This window comes from Silurus aristotelis (assembly GCF_946808225.1).
Source record: "Silurus aristotelis genome assembly, chromosome: 4".
NCBI classification, from domain to species: domain Eukaryota; kingdom Metazoa; phylum Chordata; class Actinopteri; order Siluriformes; family Siluridae; genus Silurus; species Silurus aristotelis.
This window is the reverse complement of record NC_139577.1, coordinates 7960107-7984724: the sequence shown is the minus strand read 5'-3', so window position 1 is coordinate 7984724 and position 24618 is coordinate 7960107. Positions and strand designations below refer to the sequence as shown.

Below are 24618 nucleotides of genomic sequence, written 5' to 3'. Positions count from 1 at the left end.
AAAAATTAGTCTGTTTCTTTAACCAATCAGAAGATTTTAATTTGCCTCCCAGAACTTTTCCGTCCTCTGAATGGTTGGTCAGAGGAAAACTGTTACAGCCAAGATCGACTGGCAAAACACATCTGTAGCGTGCTGCACACATTAATACAGCTAAGTTAGACCTTTTTATGCCTAAGGAGGAAGAGAAATTGATTTGGTCTTGGACATACTTAAAAATAAATTTTCAAGAAAAGCTAGACATCGTGAGAAGAGGTCAGCCAACTGGGTTTTTTGCTTTAGTAAAATAATATTCACCCTCCATATGCAAAATTTCTATCTCTCTGTAATGCCACGCATTGTTATATTGCGTTTTTGTATAGTATTGATGGTTTCTATAATTGCAACCTGATGGTGGTATTAAGAGATGGATTAAGTTGGGTAAGTCCCACTGAAGACCCAGGTACCAAATGCATGACCCACCACTGTGAATATTGCTGTTTAATTTTTTTCTTTAATTTTTTACTCTACATGCCTGGTTCCCACCGTGAAGCATGGAGGAGGAGGTGTGATGGTGTGGGGGTGCTTTGCTGGTAAAACTGTTGGGGATTTATTCAAAATTGAAGGCATACTGAACCAGCATGGCTACCACAGCATCTTGCAGCAGCATGCTATTCCATACGGTTTGCGTTTAGTTGGACCATCATTTATTTTTTAACAGGACATTGACCCCAAACACACCTCCAGGCTGTGTAAGGGCTATTTGACCAAGAAGGAGAATGATGGGGTACTGCGCCAGATGACCTGGCCTCCACAGTCACCGGACCTGAACCCAATCGAGATGGTTTAGGGGTGAGCTGGACCGCAGAGTGAAGGCAAAAGGGCCAACAAGTGCCAAGCATCTCTGGGAACTCCTTCAAGACTGTTGGAAGACCATTTCAGGTGACTACCTCTTGAAGCTCATCAAGAGAATGCCAAGAATGTGCAAAGCAGTAATCAAAGCAAAAGGTGGCTACTTTGAAGAACCTAGAATATGACATATTTTCAGTTGTTTCACACTTTTTTGTTATGTATATAATTCCACATGTGGTTATTCATAGTTTTGATGCCTTCAGTGTGAATCTACAATTTTCATATTCATGAAAATAAAGAAAACTCTTTGAATGAGAAGGTGTGTCCAAACTTTTGGACTGTACTGTATATATATATATATATATATATATATATATATATATATATATATATATATATATATATATATATATATATATATAAAGTATTATAAATTAATGAAAGTAGAGATGCGGAGTTGTGAGTGAGCGGGTGTGTTAACTCCCTCTGCTGGCCGACACAGACATTACTTTGAAAATTCCAATATGGCGCCTAATTTCAAAATGGCGCCTTAGCAACCGAGCCGCACACGCGCTTAGCAACCAGTAAACATCTGACTGAAGCAGAAACTCCGGTGTGTGGAATAGGAGAAATCCTCTTTTACCAAACAAGAAGTGAAACAATTGGATTTTTAACCGAATTTATTCTTTATTCGGGCAGAAAATTTTACTTTAAGCTCCGTTTGTTCGATACTGAACTTGGATTAATAAGTTAATGTAGAACTGCTAACTGACCTGTGTGAAGGAATTTATATAGAGTAGCTTAGCTCAGACTGGCTATGCTTCTACATACAGTTCATAATAAATTAGTGTAAAGTGGTGATTTTTGTACACGCACACAGGAAATTATTAACGAAATCATGACTCAAAATGAAAAAGTTGAAACGAATGATGAAGAAATTATCAAAGAGCTGGTAAGAACTGAACATTGACATTTTAGGTTTTATTTGTATTTTTTTTTATTTTCTCCATTAAACATATACTACTATATACTTAATTTAAGTTAAACCAAGTTATGCATAAGTGAAAATGTGAATTTTTACGGGAAGATATTAATTAGAGGCAAATAGTTATTTTATTTGTTGTACATCGTTGTCACTTATTATAAATAACATAAATTATTATCATTATTATTATCAACAACATTATTATTATTAGTAGTATTTGTAGTAGTAATAGTATTTATTGATAGTTAATTATTAATCATTTCATTTCTTATTGTGATTATTAGCTGAGGGAACGTGATCAGATGAAACGTAAAGTGTTTCTGAATGTGAAGCATGTTATGTATGTTATTATTTGTACATTTCTCCTGATGTTCTTTGTATATATAAGGTTTGAAATGAAAATAATTTGCTCTCCTCAGTGTGCGTGTAACGGCATGTCATATGAGAGTGTTTGTAAGGATGGGAGTGGGGTAGAGGCTCTCGAGGTGTTCTTCTCAGGGTTTCCACGCATGGTGGGACTATCTCTGTTTCCCCACCTGGCCACACTTACTATCGTGGGACAGAACATCTGCAAAATCCAGGGCCTGGACTGGTGCCCTCAGCTCCAGGAGCTCTGGGTGGCAGAGTGTAAACTCACTGTGAGTAAAGCCTTATCCCCATGCATTCCATGTAGATTCCATACATCTTCAATAATCATCTATTGAACCTGAGAAAATTGGACCAATCACAGTTTATAATTCAACAGGACAAAGTGCACTTATTCTAACACACCGTTACCTACTATTTAATGTATTTCAGGAGATCTCAGGTCTGCAGAAGTGTGTGCAGCTGCAGAAAGTGTTCCTTTATGATAATAAGATCAGGGAGATGAGGGGACTGGAGTCGTTGATAAACCTGAGCGTCCTCTGGCTCAACAATAACCTTATATCTGAAATCAAGGTTAGGATGAGAGGAGATGAAATATTCTATGCAATTTTACTTCACCTCTTTCAGCAACAAATATTGTGTAGGATAAGAATTAATAAGTAGTTAAGGCATTGGACTTTGGTTCTGAAGGTAATGAGTTAAAATCCCGACCACACCAAGCTGTCACACCTGGGCCCCTGAGCAAGGCCCTTAACCCCATAGCTGCTCAGATGTATAAATGAGATAAATGTAAATAAAGATAAATAAGTCTACCAAATGTCGTAAATGTAACGTGTGTTTGTGTGTGTGTGTGTGTGTGTGTGTGTGTGTGTGTGTGTGTGTGTGTGTGTGTGTGTGTGTGTGTGTGTGTGTGTACCAGGACTTGAGTACACTGGAGAACCTGAAAGAACTCAACCTAGCTAATAATTTAATTACAACTATAGGTAAGCATGTGAATGCTAAAATTATTCTCCCCTCATCATCATTATATTCCAATTTCCCAGTTTGCTCTTTTCTCATCTTGCTAACTTTATTCCTTGGCTTGTTTTTTGATAATTTGCGTTTCGGAACTTGTGGCTCGGAAAATTTGCTGGTTCTTATTTGAAACCCAACTAACAGCAAGTTGCGGATTATCTTAAAATTCGTGGAAATCCGCAGCGGGATCAAATGTTCAGAAACGTTAGGAATAACATTTTAAAGTATGTTTTCAATAACAAATTTTATAAACATTTTAAAAACACATTATTGTATTAAAGTGACATAATGTCTAGATTAATTCACTGAGGTACCATAGGGGCTGCGGGGGTGCGTCCAAAATTTTTTGAACTTGCGGGGGTCTTAGAACGTAACCCCCTGCGAGTTCTGGGGGACCACTGTAAACCTATTTACCAAACAATACACTATTATCTAATATACGCTTTATGACTAACACATGCTCATCACTTTATTCATCAATTAAACAAAGGGTTGTTTTTATGTTTGTTTAGGAAAAAGTCTAGAGGGAAACAAGAATCTTCAAAGTCTCAATCTGTCAGGGAACAAGATCAGCTCCTTTAAGGTGTGACTTTTCTGTTTTGAATACAGATCGATACCCTTGTTTATAAGGAGTGTACAAATGTTTGTCATTATGAATTCTAATGGAAGAAAAAGTTTTTGGATTGATAGCATAAAACATTATAAACTAATAGTTCTGGCAATAAAGTGATAAAGTGTGTGCAGAAAAGGTAAGATATGAGCTGAATGATGTGTTTGTGTGTGTGTATGTGTGTGTGTATGTGTGTGTGTTAGGAGCTGTCCAAGTTGGCTTGTCTGACTGAGCTGAGAGAACTTGCTTTGAACGAACCACAGTCCAATCCGAACCCAGTGTGTGTGCTGTGTAATTACTTCACACACGTGTTATACCACATCCCAACACTACACATACTCGACTCTTACGACGTGTCCGCAAAACACATCAAGGACGCTGCAGAGGTGTGTGTGCGTGTGTGTGTGTGTGTCTGTGTTTGAGTGTGTGAAAGAAATACTCATTCTAAAGATAATGCATTAATAATGTTAAACAATTTAAGACGATGATGCTTAACTGAAAGGCAATATGTGTATGTGTGTGTGTGTCTGTGTGTGTGTCTGTGTATATGTGTGTGTGTGCATGTTAGACCACGGTGATGAAGAAGATGATGTACTATCACATGCGTGTGCGCAGCGTTCAGAGACTGCTTGATCAGACAAAACACACACAGCAGCAACAGAAGAAGAAGCTCCAGAAACTGCCTGAGGACAGAATACACACACTTAGCTTCACCCTCAAACACGTAAGCACACACACACATGCAAACGCACTCGCATATGTTGATACATTCACTTTTAACCAATCAAATATTACTCTAGTTGGAGTGTGAACTGGAGGCTGTGGGTAGAAAGTTGACAGGTGTGCAGGAGGAAGTGCCTTCAGAAGGATCGGGGAGCATAAATTCAGACCTTTCTGAATACAAGAAGAGCCTGGAGAAGAAACTGGAGGCAATCAGAGAACGGATAAAGATCTGGGAACAGAGATACGAAGAGTGAGTTTGTGTGTGTGTGTGTGTGTGGTAGAGAGAGAGAGATTGTATATCAAATGTGATTTAACATATCGTATGTAAGTGATGTTCTCAGATAAAGTGTGTGTTTCTCAGGGTGGAGGTACGTTACCAGGACGATGCTGCAATGGCAAGAGACAGGAAGAGCACATCAATTCACTTCCTAGTGATGGAATTGGAGACAGTGGGAAACATTCGTTTTGAGGAAGGAAACACCAGCGATGCCTGGTATATACATATACACACACTCACACATGGACGCTTAAACCTAGAACTGAGATTTGTAACATTCTGAATCAAAGGTCCTCACTGCTCTTCTTCTGACACAGTGTGTGTTTATATCTAATGTGTGTGTGTCTTTCAGGTTTAAGCTGTGTTATGACCTGCTGATCTCACGCTTCTGTGTTTGGGACTACAAAGCATACAACATTACCGGTATCAAAATCAACAGAATCGTGCGCATGCACAACCGTGCTCTGCGGCTCTGCTTCGAGGACAAACTGCAAACCCTGTTTGCCAACAGCAAGTCCTCACTTCTCCTCTCAAAGTGAGTCAGAGACAGGACAGGTCCTGAGTAACGGGGACGCACTACTAATTAGTTAATCCAACATCATCATTCATATATATATATATATATATATATATATATATATATATATATATATATATATATATATATATATATATATATATATATATATCCAATAATTTTTTCATTATTAGTTCATGTTACAGGGTGGGCCACGGAAAGTAGCCTGCTTCTAATACCGGTGCCACGAAGGCAAGCTACTTTTCTGTCGCCCACCCTGTATAATAAACAATTGTCAATAATTGATATTTGATCAGTTAATTCATAGCTATTAATGACTATTGAAATTCAGTATATTGTATTGACTGTGGGTACGCTTTTTTTTTACTTTTTCTACATTACTATAAAAAAATAATTATTTGAGTTTTTATGATTTACAGCAAATAATTAGAACTAGGGATAATTTGGAGCCCAGAACTACAGGAAAAATTAGACAATTCGAAAAATCAGAACTAGATCTATATGAACAGGGAAACTGTAAGAGCTCAGTCTGATATCATGGTTTTGTGTGTGTTTGTGTGTATCAGAAACTACAAACGCCATCTGGAGTATCTGTTTTATGTGTCTGATCCCGAGAAAAGCGCAGAGAAAATCCAACAAACCACTGAAATCCTGAACATTCTTGAGAATGGATTTCAATCAGCTGCCAGCTATAAGGTAATAATGTAGATCATGCATCCACAAACTTTTTTCTGTGAGGGCCACATAATTTATCCTTTCTTTAATGAGGAGGTGTGTGTGTGGGGGGGGAGATAATGCTTATACAGCCAAATGAGCATTACTTTTTAAGAGATAAATATAGCCTATTAATTAAGCATTAATACTATCACGATGTAGTTTTTTCAGACGCATTACTAAGGTAATCAAAACATTTACTATGTGAGCAAGCAGGAAGCGGCACATAGCATTAGCCACAAGTGAGCAGGTTGTTGTGTTTACAGAAAGGAAGACGCATATTAAAAATATTATCCGCCTCGGACTGGATGTATTTGGTGTTTGTGTGCGTCCTATAAGAATAAATTCTTCAGGAAGTTCAAACCCTGAAGGGAACCACTGTCTCATTCAAAATCTTATCCACAACAAACTTTAAGAGAAAGTTCCAGATAACCGAGTCCTTCACCTCACAATGCTTGGGTCTAGCAGATCATTCCTACCCAATCGCCAGTTTGAAAAGGAGGTACAAGCACCTGGCAGACCTCCCTTGAGCCATTTGATCACATTAGGCCAATCGTGCTGACTGGTGCCAACTGCCCCATCTACTTACTCCTATTGAGCTGGTGAGACTAGGCCCTCCTGGAGGTCCGGTGGCCATTTGCACGAGCTTAGGATGGACACTTTAAGGACCCACACACCTTATCCCATGGCCCCAGAGTACCCAGCAGTGTCTCTTCAAGAGTGTCCCAAAACAGACAGTGGAGCTAATGCAGAATGTGAAGCCATACATAAGTAGCAAACTGGTGATAAAATCCAAACAGGGTAAGGATGCTCTGGAGTTCCTGGAGACCAGGATGAAGCGAGTACATGTTACATGCATCCTAAGATACGCCACACCTCTGCTAAATAAGCAGGATGCCCTCCCCTTCAGAGCATCCAAGGAAGCAGTCCTACAAAGACTAAAGTCTGGAGAGATGCTCAGCCAGGGACCCTCTACAGGTAGAGGTACTGTGCAGAGATTAAGAAGTTACAACATGAGAGCTGTCAGGATGATTGACCCAAGTGAAGTGTCAGCCACAAACGAGTCATAATACATATCACGGTGCGGGTGAAACACTAAGGCATTCAGTGGAGTGCTGCTTCAATGTGGATAACTGCCACAAGAGCGTGCACACCCTAGCTAATGCCAAAGAGCTGGTGGACAGTCTTAAGGAGGTACTGACATTTGGAGGGTTCAATATCAGACAGTGGGCCTGCAATATACTGGAGGTCCTCAGACACCTACCAACAGAGGCAAGGTTTAACAGTATGGAGAGATGGCTCTTGCACAACAAACCTGGTCTGTCAGAACTGACCCTTTGACTCAGTTGGCACGCACCTTAGGCTACAGGAGCCAAACTCTGGCGTACAGAGCACTGACAATGAGTAATGTGTACTAGATGCTGGCTAAACAATATGTGGCTGTGATGACACAGTTATTCCTCAGGATCTGCAGAAGGCATGGGTGAAGTGGGAATCTGAGTTGCACCTACTGCCATGCAACCCATTACCCAGACCTTATTCCCCAGCTCTTACTGATCAGATGGTTGCTTCCTAACCGATCCGTGTTCGGTGGTGCCTTTTGAAAAAGCTGGGTCTGTCTCTTTATTTTTTTATTTATTTAACCTTTATTTAACCAGGTTAGTCTCATTGAGATATAGAATCTCTTTTTCAAGAGAGGCCTGGCCAAAATAGCAGAACAAAATTAAATCACACAATCACAAAACAAACAAAAACGCAAAAGACAACTCAAGTGCATTTCAATTTAAATAAAAGTGCCATTAATTAAAACATTTGCATGTGTAGATAGACTCATGTTCTATAGATTTAACATAATGTTTAAAATCATTTAAGGAAATTAGACACTGTAGCTTTAGTGATTTCTGTAGGTCATTCCAAGTTGAAGGTGCAAAAAACATAAAAGCCTTTTTGAACAACTCTGTCCTAGCTTGAGGAACATTTAATGAGAGAATTTTCTGGGACTGTAAACCATAAGTACTCTGTACAAAAGAAAAAAATTCGGATATGTAGCCTGGCAGCCTGCCTATAATACCCTTATATATAAAAATATAAAGGTGAGTAAGCCGGCGATTTGACAGAGAGGGCAAATTCACTTTGGAGTAAAGTGTACAATGATGCGTGAGAGGTCTGCAATTTGAAATTAACCTTAAAGCTCCATGAAACACAGCATCCAACATCTGAAGACACTTTGATGGGGCATTCATATACAACAGATCACCATAATCAATAATAGAGAGAAATGTGGCATCAACTAGCCTTTTTCTAGCAGAAAAAGTAAAACAAGATTTGTCCCTAAAGAAAAAACCTAGCTTCAATTTAAACTTTTTTACTAGATTCTGTATATGAAGCTCAAAAGAAAGGTGTTCATCAATTAAAAATCCTAAATATTTATAAGATGAAACTACCTCAATTGTTTTACCCTGGTCAGTAACAATATTCAGGTCTAACTCTTTTTGTTAGTTTGAAAATACCATTACTTTGGTCTTCTCTGCATTAAGCACAAGCTTTAAATGATAAAGCTGTGCTTGCACTCTATCAAAAGCAGTTTGCAAGCATTCATACGCCTTCCTAATGGTAGCTGCAAAACAATAAATGACCGTATCATCTGCATAAAAATGGAAAGATGCATGTTGAACATTTTCCCCTAGTCAGTTTATATAAATAGTGAATAAAAGTGGCCCTAGAATGGAGCCTTGCGGGACCCCTTTACAGATTGATAAATATTTTGACGTTAGGCCATCAACTTGCGTAGCTTGAGTCCTATCAGCGAGGTAGTTTATAAACCAGCCCACAGAGTGCTGAGATATACCTATACTGATCAGTCTCTGCACTAATATACTAGGGTCAACAGTGTCAAATGCTTTGGACTAATCAATGAACATAGACACACAGTGTTTCTTATCATTAAGTGCTTTGACTATATCATTAATTACTTTTATAGCAGCAGTGGTAGTGCTGTTTTTTTTTTTTTTTCCTAAAACCAGATTGATACTTAGATAAAATTGACTGAGCATTTAAATACTCTTTTACTTGTTCACTAACCAAAGATTCCAACACTTTAGCAAAAGCTGAAAGTTTGGAAATAGGTCTATAATTATTTAGCAAGGTAGGGTCACCTCCTTTCAAAAGTGGCAAAACATAAGCAGACTTCCATACCTTGGGAATTTTGTTTGTGATCAGAGAAAGATTAAAAAGATGCGTCAAAGGTTCAGCTAGGATATCTGCAGCTAATTTCAAAAAGAAAGGGTCTAAGTGATCTGGGCCCGCAGGTTTTCGAGGATTCAATTGTTTCAGATCTTTATGAACATCAGCAACAGAGAAGGAGCTAAGACTGAAAGTTTTGTCAGCAGTAATAAAGGTGTCATTTACAGGCTCCGACACTATAGAAGCAACAGAATTAAACAAAGATCCAGATGATATGAAATGCTCATTAAAACAATTTAACATTTCTACTTTGTCAGATATAGACACACCATTTTTAACTAGAGACACCGGAAACCCTGTTGGTTTAGTCGTTGCAGATAATGACTTCATAGTTTTCCAGAATTTTTTTGGGTCATTTAGATTCTCTGTAGTTTCAGATAAATAAAATTCAGCTTTAGCTTTTCTGAAAAGTGAAGTGAATCTGTTTCGCAAACATCTGAAGACAAGCCAGTCAGCATCAGTATCCGGTATCTTACCTGAGAACTGAAGATACCCAGGGTATCCTTGGTATCCCAGGTATACTTGGCCTTTCTGGCAGCTGATTCCAGGGTAGCAATCAGCATTCTATTCCACCCTTTGAGCTCTGCAGTGCCCTGACAGCAGCCCAATTGGTGAAGATGATAAAAAGAAAGCTCACAGTGAAGACAGATCAGACAGTCCTTTGGAGTGACTCGACAACAGTGTTAACCGGGCTGCAGTCTGAGTCATGCAACTTCAAGGTCTTTTGTGGGCAGTTGTGTCGCAGAGATCCAGGAGCATACGGCAGGGAGTATCTGGCGCTATGTGGAAGCTGCCGGATGATGTTACCTGTGGCAAGACCTCAGCAGAATTATCCCAACCTAATTGTTAAAGCCAAGGGCCAGCTTTCCTTTTCAAGGGACCTGCTGAATGGCCATCCTCCCCTGGAGAGGTACCTAAACAGGATATCAGAAAATGCAGAATCCCAACTTTGTGAGGAGTTCTATCTAGAATATGGTTGAGGCAGTAGCACAGGATGTGCAGACCAAACTGAGCCCTTAACAGCAGCAGACTAGCAGCAAGCAGAGATTGTGATCTTCTGCTCCAGGATGCTTCCCGGAAGAGTTGCATCACCTTAAGGGATGAAAAGCAGTACTTCGAAGCAGTTGTCTCCTGACCTTACCCGGAGCTGGACCCTGGCAAAGGAATCATATGGGTTGGATGTAGGCTCCAACGGTCTGAATGGCTAGATTCTGTGTTTAAGCACCCTATTGTCTTGGACCCTTTCCACCTTGCAACAAAACTCTTTACACAGGACTATAATGCTTGGCACTGTCACCCAGAGCTTTATCAGGTCTTTGCGGAAATACAGCGTATCTTTTGTATTCTCCGCGAAAGAGAGGCAATTAAAAGGGTACAACACCAATGCCAAGAGTGCCATAGATGGAAGTCTAAGCCGTCAGTCAAAAAATGGCTGACCTGCCAGTGGCCTATGCCTATTTAAGCCAGTGTTTTACTTTACTGGTGTCTATTGTTTTGGACCCTCAATCTAGGATGGGGCTCAGAAAAGAGTTCCGGCATGATCTACAAATAACTTACCGCTGGAGCGGTGCATGGTATGGATTCCCCAGCTAAGTTTTATTCAGACCAGTGCACACATGTTAAAGGTGAAATATCTTATTTCAACTTCATGTCTTCTGAACTCAAACAACTCCAAGCCAAGCGGAAGATTTTTTTGCACTTCAAGGGCACATGGGAGAGGGAGATCAAGTCTGTCTAGACTGCACTGTATACCGTCATAAGGGTTCAACCGGTTTCCGTAGAGGCAATGCATACTGTCTTACTGAAGGTTGAGTCCATAATAAACTTAAAACCTCTGGGCTACACCTCATCCAGTGTGGCTGACTTGGATGCAGTGACTTCCTATACCCTTTTCTTGGGGTGGCTTGCTGGAGCACTTTCCTTAGTGGTGCACCCTAAGAGTGAGGGACTAAGTAGTCGAAAATGGCAACACTGTCAAGTTATTGAAACCACTTTAGGATTTATCCAGTGCTACCTGCAAACCTTGCAATGAAGGCAGAAGTGGCATGATACCCAGATGACTTGATTGCGGATTTAGTGGTCCTGTTGATGGTTCTCCAATTCCCCAGGGCACTCTGGCCCATTGGCCAGAGGTCATGGAAGATCTGCAGATGTACAGGTCAAAGACTAGGCTCGTTGCTTGGCTTATTCCTCCTCCAGTCATACTGGATGCTGAAGAGGATGAAGAGAACCCGCCGACTACTTCTAATGAGCAAATTGCACACAATTTGAGGGCAGCTGGGCAAAAGGCCATTTAACAAGGTGCAGAATAGCATTGGAGTGCTGTCACGCTATGCAAAAGGGAGCTTTTATAATGAAGACGAGTAGCACGAGATCCCGGAAGAGAAACTGTTTCTCCAGCAAGCAGGAACTGAAAAATAGCATTATCTGCTGCGAGTGAGCGGGTCGATGTGTTTACAGGCATGGATGATGTGCATTAAGAATATTATCCGCCTCGGACTGGATGTATTTGGTGTTTGTGTGCGTCCTATAAGAATAAACCACACACACATACACACACACACACACACACACACACACACACGCATGCACACCCTTCCTCAATCACAATTACCTTCTGAGTCAACTGGAGCTGATATGCACTCTGCCCACGTATGAGCACAATGCACTCTGTTTAACACAGGATTCACTGACCGCACCTTAAACTCTTCCACTACATGTGCTGGATCTTTAGACGCATGACATTAATTTTATTCTCCTCGCATGCATATCTAAAGTTGTCCCAAAGCTCAAACATAGCTAAGGAGATCCATTCTTTCTGGAGGATACAAAGGAAGCCTCATTGTTTTAGCACTGCTGTACTTAACCCTCAATTATTTGTTAAGGCACAGCTAAAGACTGGCTCCTCTCTGATGTTGAAATTTGCTTATTGGTGATAAATTCTGTTTGTTAAAATGTATACTTTACTCTGTGGTGTTCCGACCAACACACCTGGTCCACTGTGATCCTAATCAGCCCTAAATGCTTCAAGTAGCTCTCCGCTACACAAAATATAACTATATTTTATTACAAAAATAAAAAACAAAACTGCATATTGAATCATGAAAATGTGCTTAAGAAATTAAATATAAATATATTAATGAATAAATGTAAGTATATAATTTATGAATTATAATAAATAAATATAGCGCTCTCACGTGTAAAAACAAACAGCACGTGGTGTCAGTGATTCGCCTCTAGATGCCGCTTTTGTAATGACAGCGGACCAGAATCCAGAAAAACTGTATGAATTTTTTCATGTTATGGCAGCAAACAACTTTCGGTGCCTTGACCTTATTTAAAGGGACAATTTATTTTAAAAGCAAATCGTTATTATCAAATACAGATCTGATATGAGTTAAACATATAATAAAAAAAAAAAAACATTTTCAAAAATGTCTCTGGCATTGTTCAGAGGGCCATTCCAAATGTGAGGGTGGGCCATATTTGCCCTATGGGCCACAGTTTGGGGAAAAATGATCTAGATCGATCTTTTATGATCCCCCCCACGGAAGCACTGAAGTTATCAACTATTGACAAATCTAAAAAAAAACACTCTATTCTAAATATGAGTCCCAAATAATGTCTAGAATAATTTATTCCTAACCTCTCCAGGATGATCTCCAGAATAACCTTACTAGTAATATCTAGAATAATCTCTTTAGCGTAATCTGGAATACTCAACAGATTTTTTTTTTATAGTTATAAATTATCTTATATGTATTCTAAACAGCATTAGAGGTGAGCCATATTTGATTACTTCTAGCATTATCTCTAGAACAGCTTTAGCTATTTTATTCTCTAAAGAATCTAGACAATAGCATTATGTAAGCTTGCGTTGCATGTGGTTTACTGTGTGTATGTTGCTGTGTTTCTTCAGGCCATGGGTAGAGCCGGTGGTGTGCCTCTTTCTAACAGTGTAAGCATTTGTGAGGAGCCCTGTATAAGATTTCTTGAACGACAAGCCACCAGACGTGGAACCAAAAGCACAGAGATCCCTCTGCTCTTCAAACACGGTCTGGATCTGCACCTGATAATCTACAGCTTTTATCTAGAATACACTGAACAGTTGTTTTCACCTTTATATTTTGTGATAATGATGGGATGTGAAAAGCACTATTGCTTTACTCTCCCTCTGCACCTTTTGTGTTCCAGCAGAACCCTTTATACTTGAAGTGCAAGGCTTCATTTTCAAGACTAATCTAGAACAGCTAACATACACAGATTGAATTTGACTGTGGTTTTTAATTGTTTATTAAATTATGTATTTGGTGGTGTAGAAGTGTAGAGGTGTAGAAGCAATTGAACTGTTGATTAGAGACGACTACACATTTATTCTGTTGAGACACTGTACTGTGGGTGTATTGTGGAACATTTCTAAATGCTCTGTGTTTGTGTCACAGGTCAGCTGATCATCTCTAAAGCATTTCTGGGTCACAGTGTTCCTCTGAGTGCTGGAACACCAGTGGACCCAAGGTTTTATCCCAAAGCTCAGTCAGTGTACCGCAAAACAAGTGCTAAGCAACACATCATCCATCAGAGATACAAAGGTGTGTGTGTGTGTGTGTGTGTGTGTGTGTGTGTGTGTGTGTGTGTGTGTGTGTGTGTGTGTGTGTGAATGAGAGACAGAAAAAGAGAAAGGTATGAATTCTAGTCAATCTATGTATTTTTGATGTGATAGTTGATTAAATGTAAAGAGCATTTAACATTATATATACAGTGCAAAAAAAGATAGAAAGTCATCATACCCTGTGACAATATTTACCTTTTGTCACATTACAATACATTCTAAAACATTCTGAAGGATTATTACTAATTAGGTAGTAAAACACCTGGTTTGATCAAATGACCAGCCCTTTAGGGTATACCATTGTAAACTTCCTCAGGTGGAACCAATCAATTTCCAGATCAAACACCAGGCTAATTGTCAGAATAAACAGGCTAATACTTAGAAGCTACCAAGAGACCAAAGGCTTTACAAGGCTTTAGGGCTGGGATTGGTTTGTCTGCCCCAAGCAAGCACACCAGCAGCATGAAGCAGGGTGATGGCAGCATCATATTAAGGGGAGTGTCATTCTTTATCGGGGATTGGGAGATTGGTCAGGATTGAAGAGAAAATTATTGCTGCCATATACATTGAAATGAGGAAAACCTGCATCCCATTACTAGACACCTGAAGTTGGGCAGGATGGGCATTTATACTGTGGCTGAGAAGTGCAAAACAAATGAACAAATCCAAACTCAAAATATAGCTGCGAGCAGTGATTACCAAGGTTCAAGCACGTAAAAAAAATATTAGGAACATGCCCACTGAGTTTCATTCCGATTGGCCTTGTTAACCTTGTGTAATAGTTGCTTGCGTCCATGTTTTTTGAGATACATGAATGTTCTTTTTGTCCCCCCCTTGTGGGACATTGGACATAGACACTGCCTGCCAAATTTCAGGTCGATCAAACAAATGGTTGCGTAGTTATAGCCATTTTAATTTTTTTCCTTGTTTAGCGCTACCAAGTGGCAAAGCTACACAATAATTTCATTTGACCAAAGATTGAGCTCATACACATTCCTACCTCTTTTAGTGAAGATATCTAATTTTGTTCATGAGTTATAGCCATTTTAGTAAAAGAGGCCCCGCCTATTTTTAACGTTTTGGTGACCCTTTGCAACGATGAGTCGAAAGTTATATTATTATAAGTTTATAAGTTTATTAAAAAAATTATAAATTATTTATATTTACTGCCTAGGGAACATTTCTGCACTGGTTTGGTTCCAATCAGGTAAAAAGTCCAGGGCTAGTTTGTAAAAGTAGCTTTTGGACATTTCAATTTTGTAGAGAAAATCTGTAAATAGGCTTTTTCTGTGATTGCAAAGATATACCACATAAGCGACATATACTACATATATCACATACATTTTTAATCAATGACAAATTAGCTATGCTAAGCTAAAATGTGTGAAATTATGTTTTTTTTGGACTGTGGCGCCCCCCTTAGGGCAACTGGCTTGATACTTTCTCATCCTCTCCCTAAATTAAGCTCTACCATCTGGCCAAGTTTCAAGTATCTAGGCCTTACAATCAGTTTTATGGCGGAATAATAGTAATAATAAAAATCATAAAAATCACTACAATTACAATAGGGTTTCTGCACTACATGCTTGAACCCCTAAAAGAAATTCACAAATTCAAACACAAAATAACTAATTAGAAAACACAAAGACAATTCAAACAAACCAGAAAATGTATATATAGTTTGTAAATAAACTACTTATGGCTCATTGAATGAGAACTCTGTCATTTAAGATATACAGAAAGTAGGAAATTGTGTGTCTTATAACTTTGCTTCTTGTATATCTTTGTTATCTTGTATCTGTGAAGTTACGTTTACTTTAGACCATTTTTTTTCCCCAATAGTGCAACTTTAAATATCTTAACACTTTTATACACACGTGCTGACTTTCTCTTGGCACACTCTGTTGTACTTCCTTTATATCTGTAGTATTAATGTGTGTTGTGTGTTTATGTGTTTTAGGAGAAGTGCGTTCCTCTGTGCTGCAGGAATGCTGTGACTGCAGTCAGACACATACTCTTTGGTACGTTTTTGACCACAAGCTCGTTCTGCCGGAGTATCTCATCGACTTTGAATACATCACACAGGTGACTCTACTGCTATCTGTCTGTCCGTCAGTCCGTCCGTCCGTCTGTCTGTCCGTCCGTCCGTCCGTCCGTCCGTCCGTCCGTCCGTCTATCTATCTATCTATCTATCTATCTATCTATCTATCTATCTATCTATCTATCTATCTATCTATCTATCTATCTATCTATCTATCTATCATCTTAACTTGACAATCAGTAAGTATGAAAAAACAACACTCAGAGAACCAAAAGTGCTGCTGGATTAAAAAATTAAGGGGCATTTCAATTACAGGTTATACATACATACAATATACATACATTATAGTATGTATGTAAAAAGATATGTTATATAATATAACCTAATTAAGAAAGATTGACTCTATGTTTAGGAGAAATGCCAGTCCTCCTGCTCATATACCCCAGGCCCTCTCAAAGCCCCTGATTTCACTGATGGTGCTACATCAGTGATTAATGATGAGCAGGCACTGGATGAGCAGGTTTTGGCTCTTAATCCCATCCCAATGCCACGACCTAAACTGCTAAGCCTGGACAAGAGAGGTTTCCTGACCGCAGCTCAAGCAAAAGTCCTCAGCCAGATTACCGTAAGGGTCAAAACATTCCACTTTTCTTACACTCACATCTCACACTGTTATTAGTATTACTGCATCGTATCTACTGGGGAACCATACCATAATAATCGATCTAATATGGTGGCTTGCAATAGAGTGTGATTCATGTTTTAGGATTTTTACCCTTTAAACCAAATTTTTATGACCATCACCACTTTGCATAAAAGCTTCTGTTTGAAGTACACATTTTCCAACACAAGACTGAGGTGAGTTTGGATGAACACTAATGTGTTTGTGGTGTGTGCAAGGTGCTTAATCTTCATGGGAATAGTCTGAGCAGGCTGAAGGGGATCTCTAGCCTCACGGCACTGCAGCAGCTGACCATCAGCTTTAACGCATTCACACACCTGGAGGACATTTCACACCTGGTGAGATCTTTATCTGGTTCTGCTGTGTTCTTGTAAACCCCATTCTTTTTGTGTGGACAAACGTTCAGAGTGTGTGTGTGAGTGTGTGTATTTCATCCCATCAGCCCAATCTGAAGTATGTGGATGCCAGTTTTAACCAGATCATGACTCTGCAAGGCATTAAAGGACTTCCTTGTCTCAAAAAGCTGGACCTGTGCTGGAACCAACTAAGCCGAGTCCAAAAGGAGATGAGTATCCTGCGCAAACATGCCCCGGCTCTACAGACCCTCGATACCAGGCACAATCCATGGAGTCTGGTAAACCCCAATAATGTAGCATGGTGTAAATTTGAGATGTGTGTTATTTGCCCCTGTGTAAATGTGTGTGTGTGTGTGTGTGTGTGTGTGTGTGTCAGGATGAATCAGTGCGGATGGTGGTGTTGGGTTGGTTGAAAACTCTCACACACTTTGATGGAGTGTTAGTAACAGAGGAAGAGTTGGCAGACAGACACATAAACTCCAGCTCCAAGATCAACCCGGTGAGTGTCACTGTGTACAGTAATCACTATGCCTAGATCCTAATTGCAATTATTTCTTTGTCTCTGTGTGTAGAAGTTGCTGCTCTCTCACTCCCGGACTGATGTCGATCATCCACGCTGCCTGAGTCTTCTCAATGTGGCCCAGCTTCTCACACACCTCAAACCATCGCCATGGACATACACCACTGACCTCGAACCAGGGTGGAGTGCCAAGGTATTCAAACACAAAATCACTTTTCAGTTTTCCATTTCAGTTCAGCTTATAGACTCTGAGAGGGTGAATTGTGTGTGTGTATGTGTGTGTAGATCACAGCAGTGAATTTGGATGGTCAGGGTCTGACCAACCTTACCAATATGGAGCAGTTGGTAAATCTGCGCTGGGCCTCATTTAATAATAACCAGCTCACGCACATAGAGGGTCTGCAGCACTGCCCCCTACTGGAGGAGCTATCACTCAACCACAACTACGTCTGTACACTGGAGGGTAATATATATATATATATATATATATATATATATATATATATATATATATATATATATATATATATATATATATATATATATATTCATTCATTCATTCATTCATTTTCTCCCGCTTATCCGTAATTCGGGTCGCGGGGGCAGCAGTCTAAGCAGGCCCCTGCCTTCGACTACTGCCCAATCCTCAAAGCACCGTCCCTTACGGTCCCTCCTGCAGGTGGTGAGCCCACGGGAAGGCGGCCCCACGTCACTCCGACGTCACGGACCTTGATATTTCCCTCGTAAGGGACCCCCAGAGCATAGAGGGTTAAGGGCCTTGCTCAAGGGCCCAAGAGTGGCAGCCTGGCGATACCGGGGCTCGAACCCCAGACCTATATATATATATATATATATATATATATATATATATATATAAGCACACACACACACACACACACACACATGTGTGTGTGTGTGTGTGTGTGTGTGCTTATATATATATATATATATATATATATATATATATATATATATATATAAGCACACACACACACACACACACACACACACACACACACACACATATATAAACACACCCATCCTTTTTTCTCTGTCTTTCACACCATTCCTTTTCTTAAAGTAACATCGTGTTGTGTGTGTGTGTGTGTGTGTGTGTATGTGTGTGTGCTTGTTTTGCAGGTGTGTGTAAGCTCCAGCGTCTGATGCGACTCAGCGTTAACAGTAATCAGCTGCATTGTTTGGACCCCTCTGTGTTGGATCGCTTGACGAATCTCCACTTCCTCTCTGTTGAGGACAACTACATTTCCTCATTGCAGGGAGTTCAACAGTCAAGCTTGCTGTTTGAGCTTTATGTCAGCAACAACAAAATCAGCACCTCCCGAGACATCTTTAACTTGAAGGTTGGGAAAACACACACGCACTTATTGCTGACAATATTATATTGACAATGCTGATGATAACAGTGATGGCGATGATTGAAGTGATGATGATGATGATGATGATGGTTTCGGTGTCTCCTGCAGGCTCTCAGCAACCTGATCATCCTGGATTTGTATGGCAACCCATTAGCAAGGAGATTGGACAATTATCGAGCTTATGTCATTTTTCACCTGCCATCTCTGAAAGCACTAGATGGGGCTGCTGTGGTTAGAGATACACACACGCGCACACACACACACACACACACACACACACGCAGAGCTGAGACACGTTCAGCGTATCTACCTAGATTTTTAGTTTGCCTTTGCTTATGTGGTTACATTTAAACACATTTAACTGACTGCCACTGGTTTAGCATCTTTATTACTAAGTATACATTGTGTAGGGTATGTATTACAGACTGTTATAATGTATGTGTACAGGAAGTGTCCGAATGTGAGAATGCGCAGGACATGTTTGGAGGTAGACTTAATGTAGACATGTTAGTTGAGAAACTTGGTCACTGTAACCACGGAGAGATGGAGGAGCTGAAACTCCCGGGCTGCTCCATCAGGTACACACCTCAGCTCTAACATCTCATAGTGCATTTGAGGTCCTAATGTGGTCATGCAACACTGAATCTCTGCCTCTTCCTGTCAGGATGGTGGATCTGACTCCAGCTGAGCTCTTTGTGAAGTTACGCAACGTGAATCTAGAGCGAAACAATCTCACCTCCTTTGGTGGCCTCATCTACCTGCCCAATGTCAAGGTGTGTGTTTCATAGATAAATTGACAGACAGACAGACAGAAAAATAGATAGATAGATACAGACAGACAGATTAAATTACGTTGAAGCAGAATTGTGACGTGTGTGTGCGTGTGTGTGTCCTGATCACAGGTGTTGTATCTAAACTACAATCACATTGAGTCAATTCTGCCACGTCAGAAAGCAAATTCTCACCAGAGCAACAGACAGCAGCTCTATCAGAAAGTTCTCTCCAGCGGCTATGGACAGCAGAATAATAAGGGCAACAGGTATCTATACACACAAACACACATACAATATGCATTACGCCGATTCTTTGAAATCATCTGTGTCCTCCCTTGTCTGCTATATGGCAGAAATGCGATATTTATAATTTATTGAATGTTCCAATAAAAAAAAACATATATATATATATATATATATATATTTATCTATTTGATAAATTAGTAATAATATTTTGATTTAGTCATCTGACTTTTTTTTTCTTTATTTACATTTTTTACCACAGTTGGTTTTTACCATGGAGGTTTATGTAAGGGAATTTTTTATTTATTTATTTATTTGCCTCTCTCTTGTGTCAGTAGGGAGTGTGTATATATGGAGAGTTCGGAGCCTCTCATGCCCAGCTTGAAGGTTCTTTATCTTGGCTATAACGGCATCACAAGCCTGAGTAATATGCAGCTGAGTCGTCTGAGCAGCCTTCGAGCTCTGTTCTTGCAGGGTGACTAAGCTACACACAACATAACACACACATAACACACACAATCATGTAGAGCTGAGGCCGTTGTTTTTTTTTTTCTTTATTATGTCAGGCTCATCTCTAAATGGGATCCCATCAGTGTCAGCATCCTAAAGCATCCTGAATCATGTTGTTTTTTTAAAACATGATTGCAACAATGAGCATTTTAAAGAAACTTTATAAAAAAATTATTTTGCAGCATTGACGATGATCAGTTTTGTGATTAGGTGATCAGGAATGTCTCTGTTCTCAGTCATGTTTACATCGCTGACTCCCTCTGTCTCATCCATGTTACCCCAGACTTCTTTTTGCTTTCTGCTACACTTGTTGTTAGTTTTGTAAACTAGTCTACATCTGTGATGTGTGAGAGCCAGGAAATTATACACCAGTGGTAAATTGAAAAAGCCATGCAATGACAGGAAACAGTTTAATTGGCTAAAAACAAATAAAAAATATTGACATTTCACCAAATAGTTTAAAACTAAAGTAACAAGCCTGTTTTGAAAATGTAAGAAGGAGAATGTACAGATATTTGTGTAAAAATGTAGAGTGAAAGTAAAAAGAAAAAAAAAATCTATTTAAGTACAGTAACAAAGTGTTTGTACTTCATTGCTTATTACTTAGTGAAGCATTGATTATAAATGTGTTTAATTATTGTGTGTGTGTGTTTAAGGTAATGAGATTATGCAGGTGGAGGGCTTGGACGGTCTGTGTCTCCTGCATGAGCTGGTGTTGGATCAGAACCGGCTGAAGACGCTCATCGGCAGATGGTTCTGCTCACACACACGCCTGATCGAGCTAAGCCTGAACGACAACCGCCTGCGCAGCCTAACGCACCTTCAGCTCACACACCTGCAACGCCTACACCTCAACAACAACAAGTTGCAGGTAACACACCCACACGTGCAGGTCACACGCCTACAACACCTGAAGTGTCAGAGGAACAAGCTGCACATGTTACAGTTTGTGTACATTCCTTTTTCTATACATTTCTGTATCATGCATGTCTCTGAGTGTGTGTTCGTGTGTGTTGTAGGATATCAGCGAGTTGGAAAAACTGGAGGGTCTTACATCGCTTATAGAACTGTCTGTGGTGGGAAATCCGGTAAGATACACACACAAGCATTGACAGAGCATTTTGTTTCTGTATGTCACAATACACTAACTGTGTTTGTGTGTGTGTGTTTGTGTATAGGTGGCACGGCGCTCCCTTCACCGGCTGTCTGTGGTTCTGCGTCTCCCTCAGCTTCAGGTCCTCGATGGAATCAAGGTCACTCTGGAGGAGCGAACACAAGCAGAGTTTATGTGTACTGAGGTACACACACACACACACACACACACACACACACACACACACACACACACACGTGTCTGAAGGTGTTGTTCCCCCAATGATTCTTCTTCTGTTTGTGTGTTTTATGTTTGTATAATCTATTCAGCTCACACCCTTCTGTGTGGACGTGCCGTTTCCTATGGTACTGTACCGTGCTCCACCTCCCCGAAACTCCACCCTGGGTGTGGGCACACAGCACCTGCTTGGTCAAGAGAGCTTGATCAGCGGCCAGGCCGAGGACACACACGGTAAACGCATGGACAGGAAGCAGAGAGAGACCAATACACAGAGCGCTCAGAGTAACACACTCAGAGCCACACACAGAATCTGAGAGCAGGTATACACACATACATACGAGGTGGTATCAAAAAGGTTTGAGACTAGTTTTGTAACATGGCAGCAGATGGCAGCACAAGGTTGCCCACACAGTCACAAGACATTCATAAGTCAGTGTGCCAAAATACATCGTCCTGTGTACATCGGGAGCTGTGCAACTGGTGGTATTCTGACCATGTGTGTTACAACGTCTGAGGGAGAACATTCACCCAAAATTACCAGATCTGTGGCGTGGAAAAAAAAACCTGGATGCTCCAAGACGACAATGCACCGTCACCGAGCTCTCCTCATATGAGTTTCTCACCGGAAACAAGATGATCTCACCTCCACAACCACCCTACTCGCCTTCATTCATACTCCATTCGTGAAGATAAAGATCCAGCTCAAAAGTCCTCATTTTGACACCATTCAGCGCAAAACGCGGAATGTGCTCGACATGCTTAGAAAAGAAGACTTCCAGGACACGTTCCAGAAGTAGCAGGAACACTGGGAGCGTGGTATTGCTGTGCAAGTGGACAGTGTGTAAACATAGATAAATAAAGTACTTTCTTGTAAACCATTTGATATGTATACAGTTTCAGAAAATGGATTTTATAAATATGTAAACTGATTACTGCATTGGTTTTGTCTTTATTCTTTGTTAGTTCAAATAATAGCCAAGCAATAAGATGTATGTGTGTATATAAGTTTTGCCCAGATTGTTGCTGGAGGTGGACCACAAGGATGGCAGCAAACAGGTCAGGACTGCCTCACACACACACACACACACACACACACACACACACACACACACACACACACACCTAAGTGAATACTTTTGGCAATATAGTGTAATATATATATATATATATATCCACCCCCCCACCCCCAGGAAATGCCCACTTGAAACAAATAACAGCAAAATGGTAATATTATTTTATAATACTTTTATTATTTAAGCCAATTTCACAAAAAAAAAAAAAAAAAAACATTTAGAAAAATAGCTGTACAAGTTTAAAACTAACCCACAGCAATGAGTAATCTACTGTTTACAAAATATTACAGGCATGAAGGAGGCAGTATGTGTCTCTGTCCAATGCAAGATATTTACCTAACTCGTACACACACACAGAATTAGCCCTGTGTGTATAGTAAATATTTTGTATGAGGGTAACCTGACATTTTCACCTCATCTGGAGCTCTGCTCATCCTGTGGGGTTTTAACCAGAAACACCAGGAACATCATCAGAGGTACAGTCATCTGTCCTCCATGCACTCATACAAACACAGGTTGTGTGTGTGTGAGTGTGAGTGTGTGTGTGTGAGAGAAAGAGAGAGAGAGAGAGAGAGAGAGAGATTAACACACGTTTATACAAAGGGGAACAGACCACTGAAGGCGTCCTGTATGGCTCTGTGACAAGCCAGACCTGATGTATAGCCACCCGCTAAATCCTGCTGAGTCGCCGCTCTTACATGATTCAGATAGCTGAGGGAATGGAGAGCGGGAGAGAGAGAGAGAGAGAGAGAGAGAGAGAGAGAGAGAGAGATATGCATTATTTTTTTTTCACATCTCTTAAATTATGACAGCAGTGCTGTGCTGACAAAACTGTAACCATGGTTATACTAATTACCCGGCACAGAGAAAGAGAAACAGAAAGAGAGCATGGGAGACAAAGAAAGCGAATTTTCTGTGCAAATCATCATCATGCACAGAAAAAACCTCAACATGAAGTGTGGGTGTGTATGTGTGTGTCCTGCAGGGGGCGAAACACTCCTTCAGCACACATCAGAACCCGTTTATTCAGTGACTGATAGGGTAGTGTTTTCCTCTACACTATTTACACTGATTTGAAGGCGAGTTCTTTCTTCAGCCTACACTGGGTCGTTTTTACGTGCTGAGAAATGACATCACATTCATTTTGAACAAATAATTCTATTTTTCTGTACTTCAAACAGGATTTTCCCCCCACATTGAGCATAGAGCCGCTGTGAGTACAGAAATCAGTCATGTTTTATGATTGGGCTTGATGTTTCTGTGCGACCTAATCTCAAATTGAATCTCAACAAAAAAAAAACTGATTTTGTGAATAATACTCAAATATAAATAAAATTAATCATCATAAATACTCAAATACTAAACTTTACGCCTCCTTATGTTCTATTATTGTAAAAAGCACATCTCTCACACACACACACACACACACACACACACACACACACACACACACACACACAGGCATGAACAAAAGACAGAAAGGGTTTGCAAGTCAAACGTTGCTTTCGGCTCATCGGCATATCCAAATTTACAATCAGACTGAGATCAGCAGAGCTGCGAGTCTCAACATATCCAGTGCAGGAACTCAGAACCCGACACTTTCCAGAACCTTCTCAAGAACCGATGCAATGCTTATATCAGCGTGGCCTCGGGGTTATGATCAATATTCCAGCAGATATTTTCGGGTTCAATGAAGGTTACGTCTCAGCATGCGGAGAAGAAACTGGAGTTAATGAGTTTCTTCTCTCTCTCAGTGCACACTGATAATTTTTTCGCTATCTGATCTCAGTGGTTATCCGATTAT

General features: G+C 40.2%; 2 protein-coding genes across 5 annotated transcripts in view; one reads left to right on the top strand and one right to left on the bottom strand.

Annotated features, from left to right (window-relative positions):
- Positions 1-1287: 1287 nt before the first annotated feature.
- lrrc9 (leucine rich repeat containing 9) lies at positions 1288-22670 on the top strand. Of its 3 annotated transcripts, none has more exons than XM_083539862.1 (30): positions 1288-1780; positions 2233-2451; positions 2612-2752; positions 3099-3162; positions 3706-3776; positions 4007-4189; positions 4372-4527; positions 4604-4776; positions 4888-5019; positions 5156-5338; positions 5908-6037; positions 13218-13353; positions 13741-13887; positions 15868-15992; positions 16361-16573; positions 16849-16968; positions 17154-17264; positions 17363-17485; positions 17559-17699; positions 17792-17969; positions 18647-18867; positions 18991-19113; positions 19330-19460; positions 19547-19655; positions 19785-19921; positions 20234-20373; positions 21065-21279; positions 21428-21496; positions 21587-21706; positions 21831-22670. In XM_083539862.1, the coding sequence occupies exons 1-30, from the start codon at positions 1727-1729 to the stop codon at positions 22053-22055; spliced, it is 4290 nt and encodes a 1429-aa protein (XP_083395988.1). In that variant the 5' UTR covers positions 1288-1726; the 3' UTR covers positions 22056-22670. The 3 variants fall into 3 exon arrangements, with proteins under 3 accessions (XP_083395988.1, XP_083395987.1, XP_083395986.1); XM_083539861.1 differs by having other exon boundaries at positions 17073-17264; positions 20237-20373; XM_083539860.1 differs by having other exon boundaries at positions 17073-17264.
- Positions 22671-22966: 296 nt separating this feature from the next.
- Positions 22967-24618, bottom strand: part of mnat1 (MNAT1 component of CDK activating kinase) — a 10733-nt gene continuing 9081 nt past the window's right edge. For both annotated transcript variants that reach the window (XM_083540091.1, XM_083540090.1), the window contains exon 8: positions 22967-23525. In XM_083540091.1, the coding sequence (XP_083396217.1) occupies positions 23408-23525 (118 nt within the window). In that variant the 3' untranslated portion in view covers positions 22967-23407. The remainder of the gene's footprint in view (positions 23526-24618) is intronic.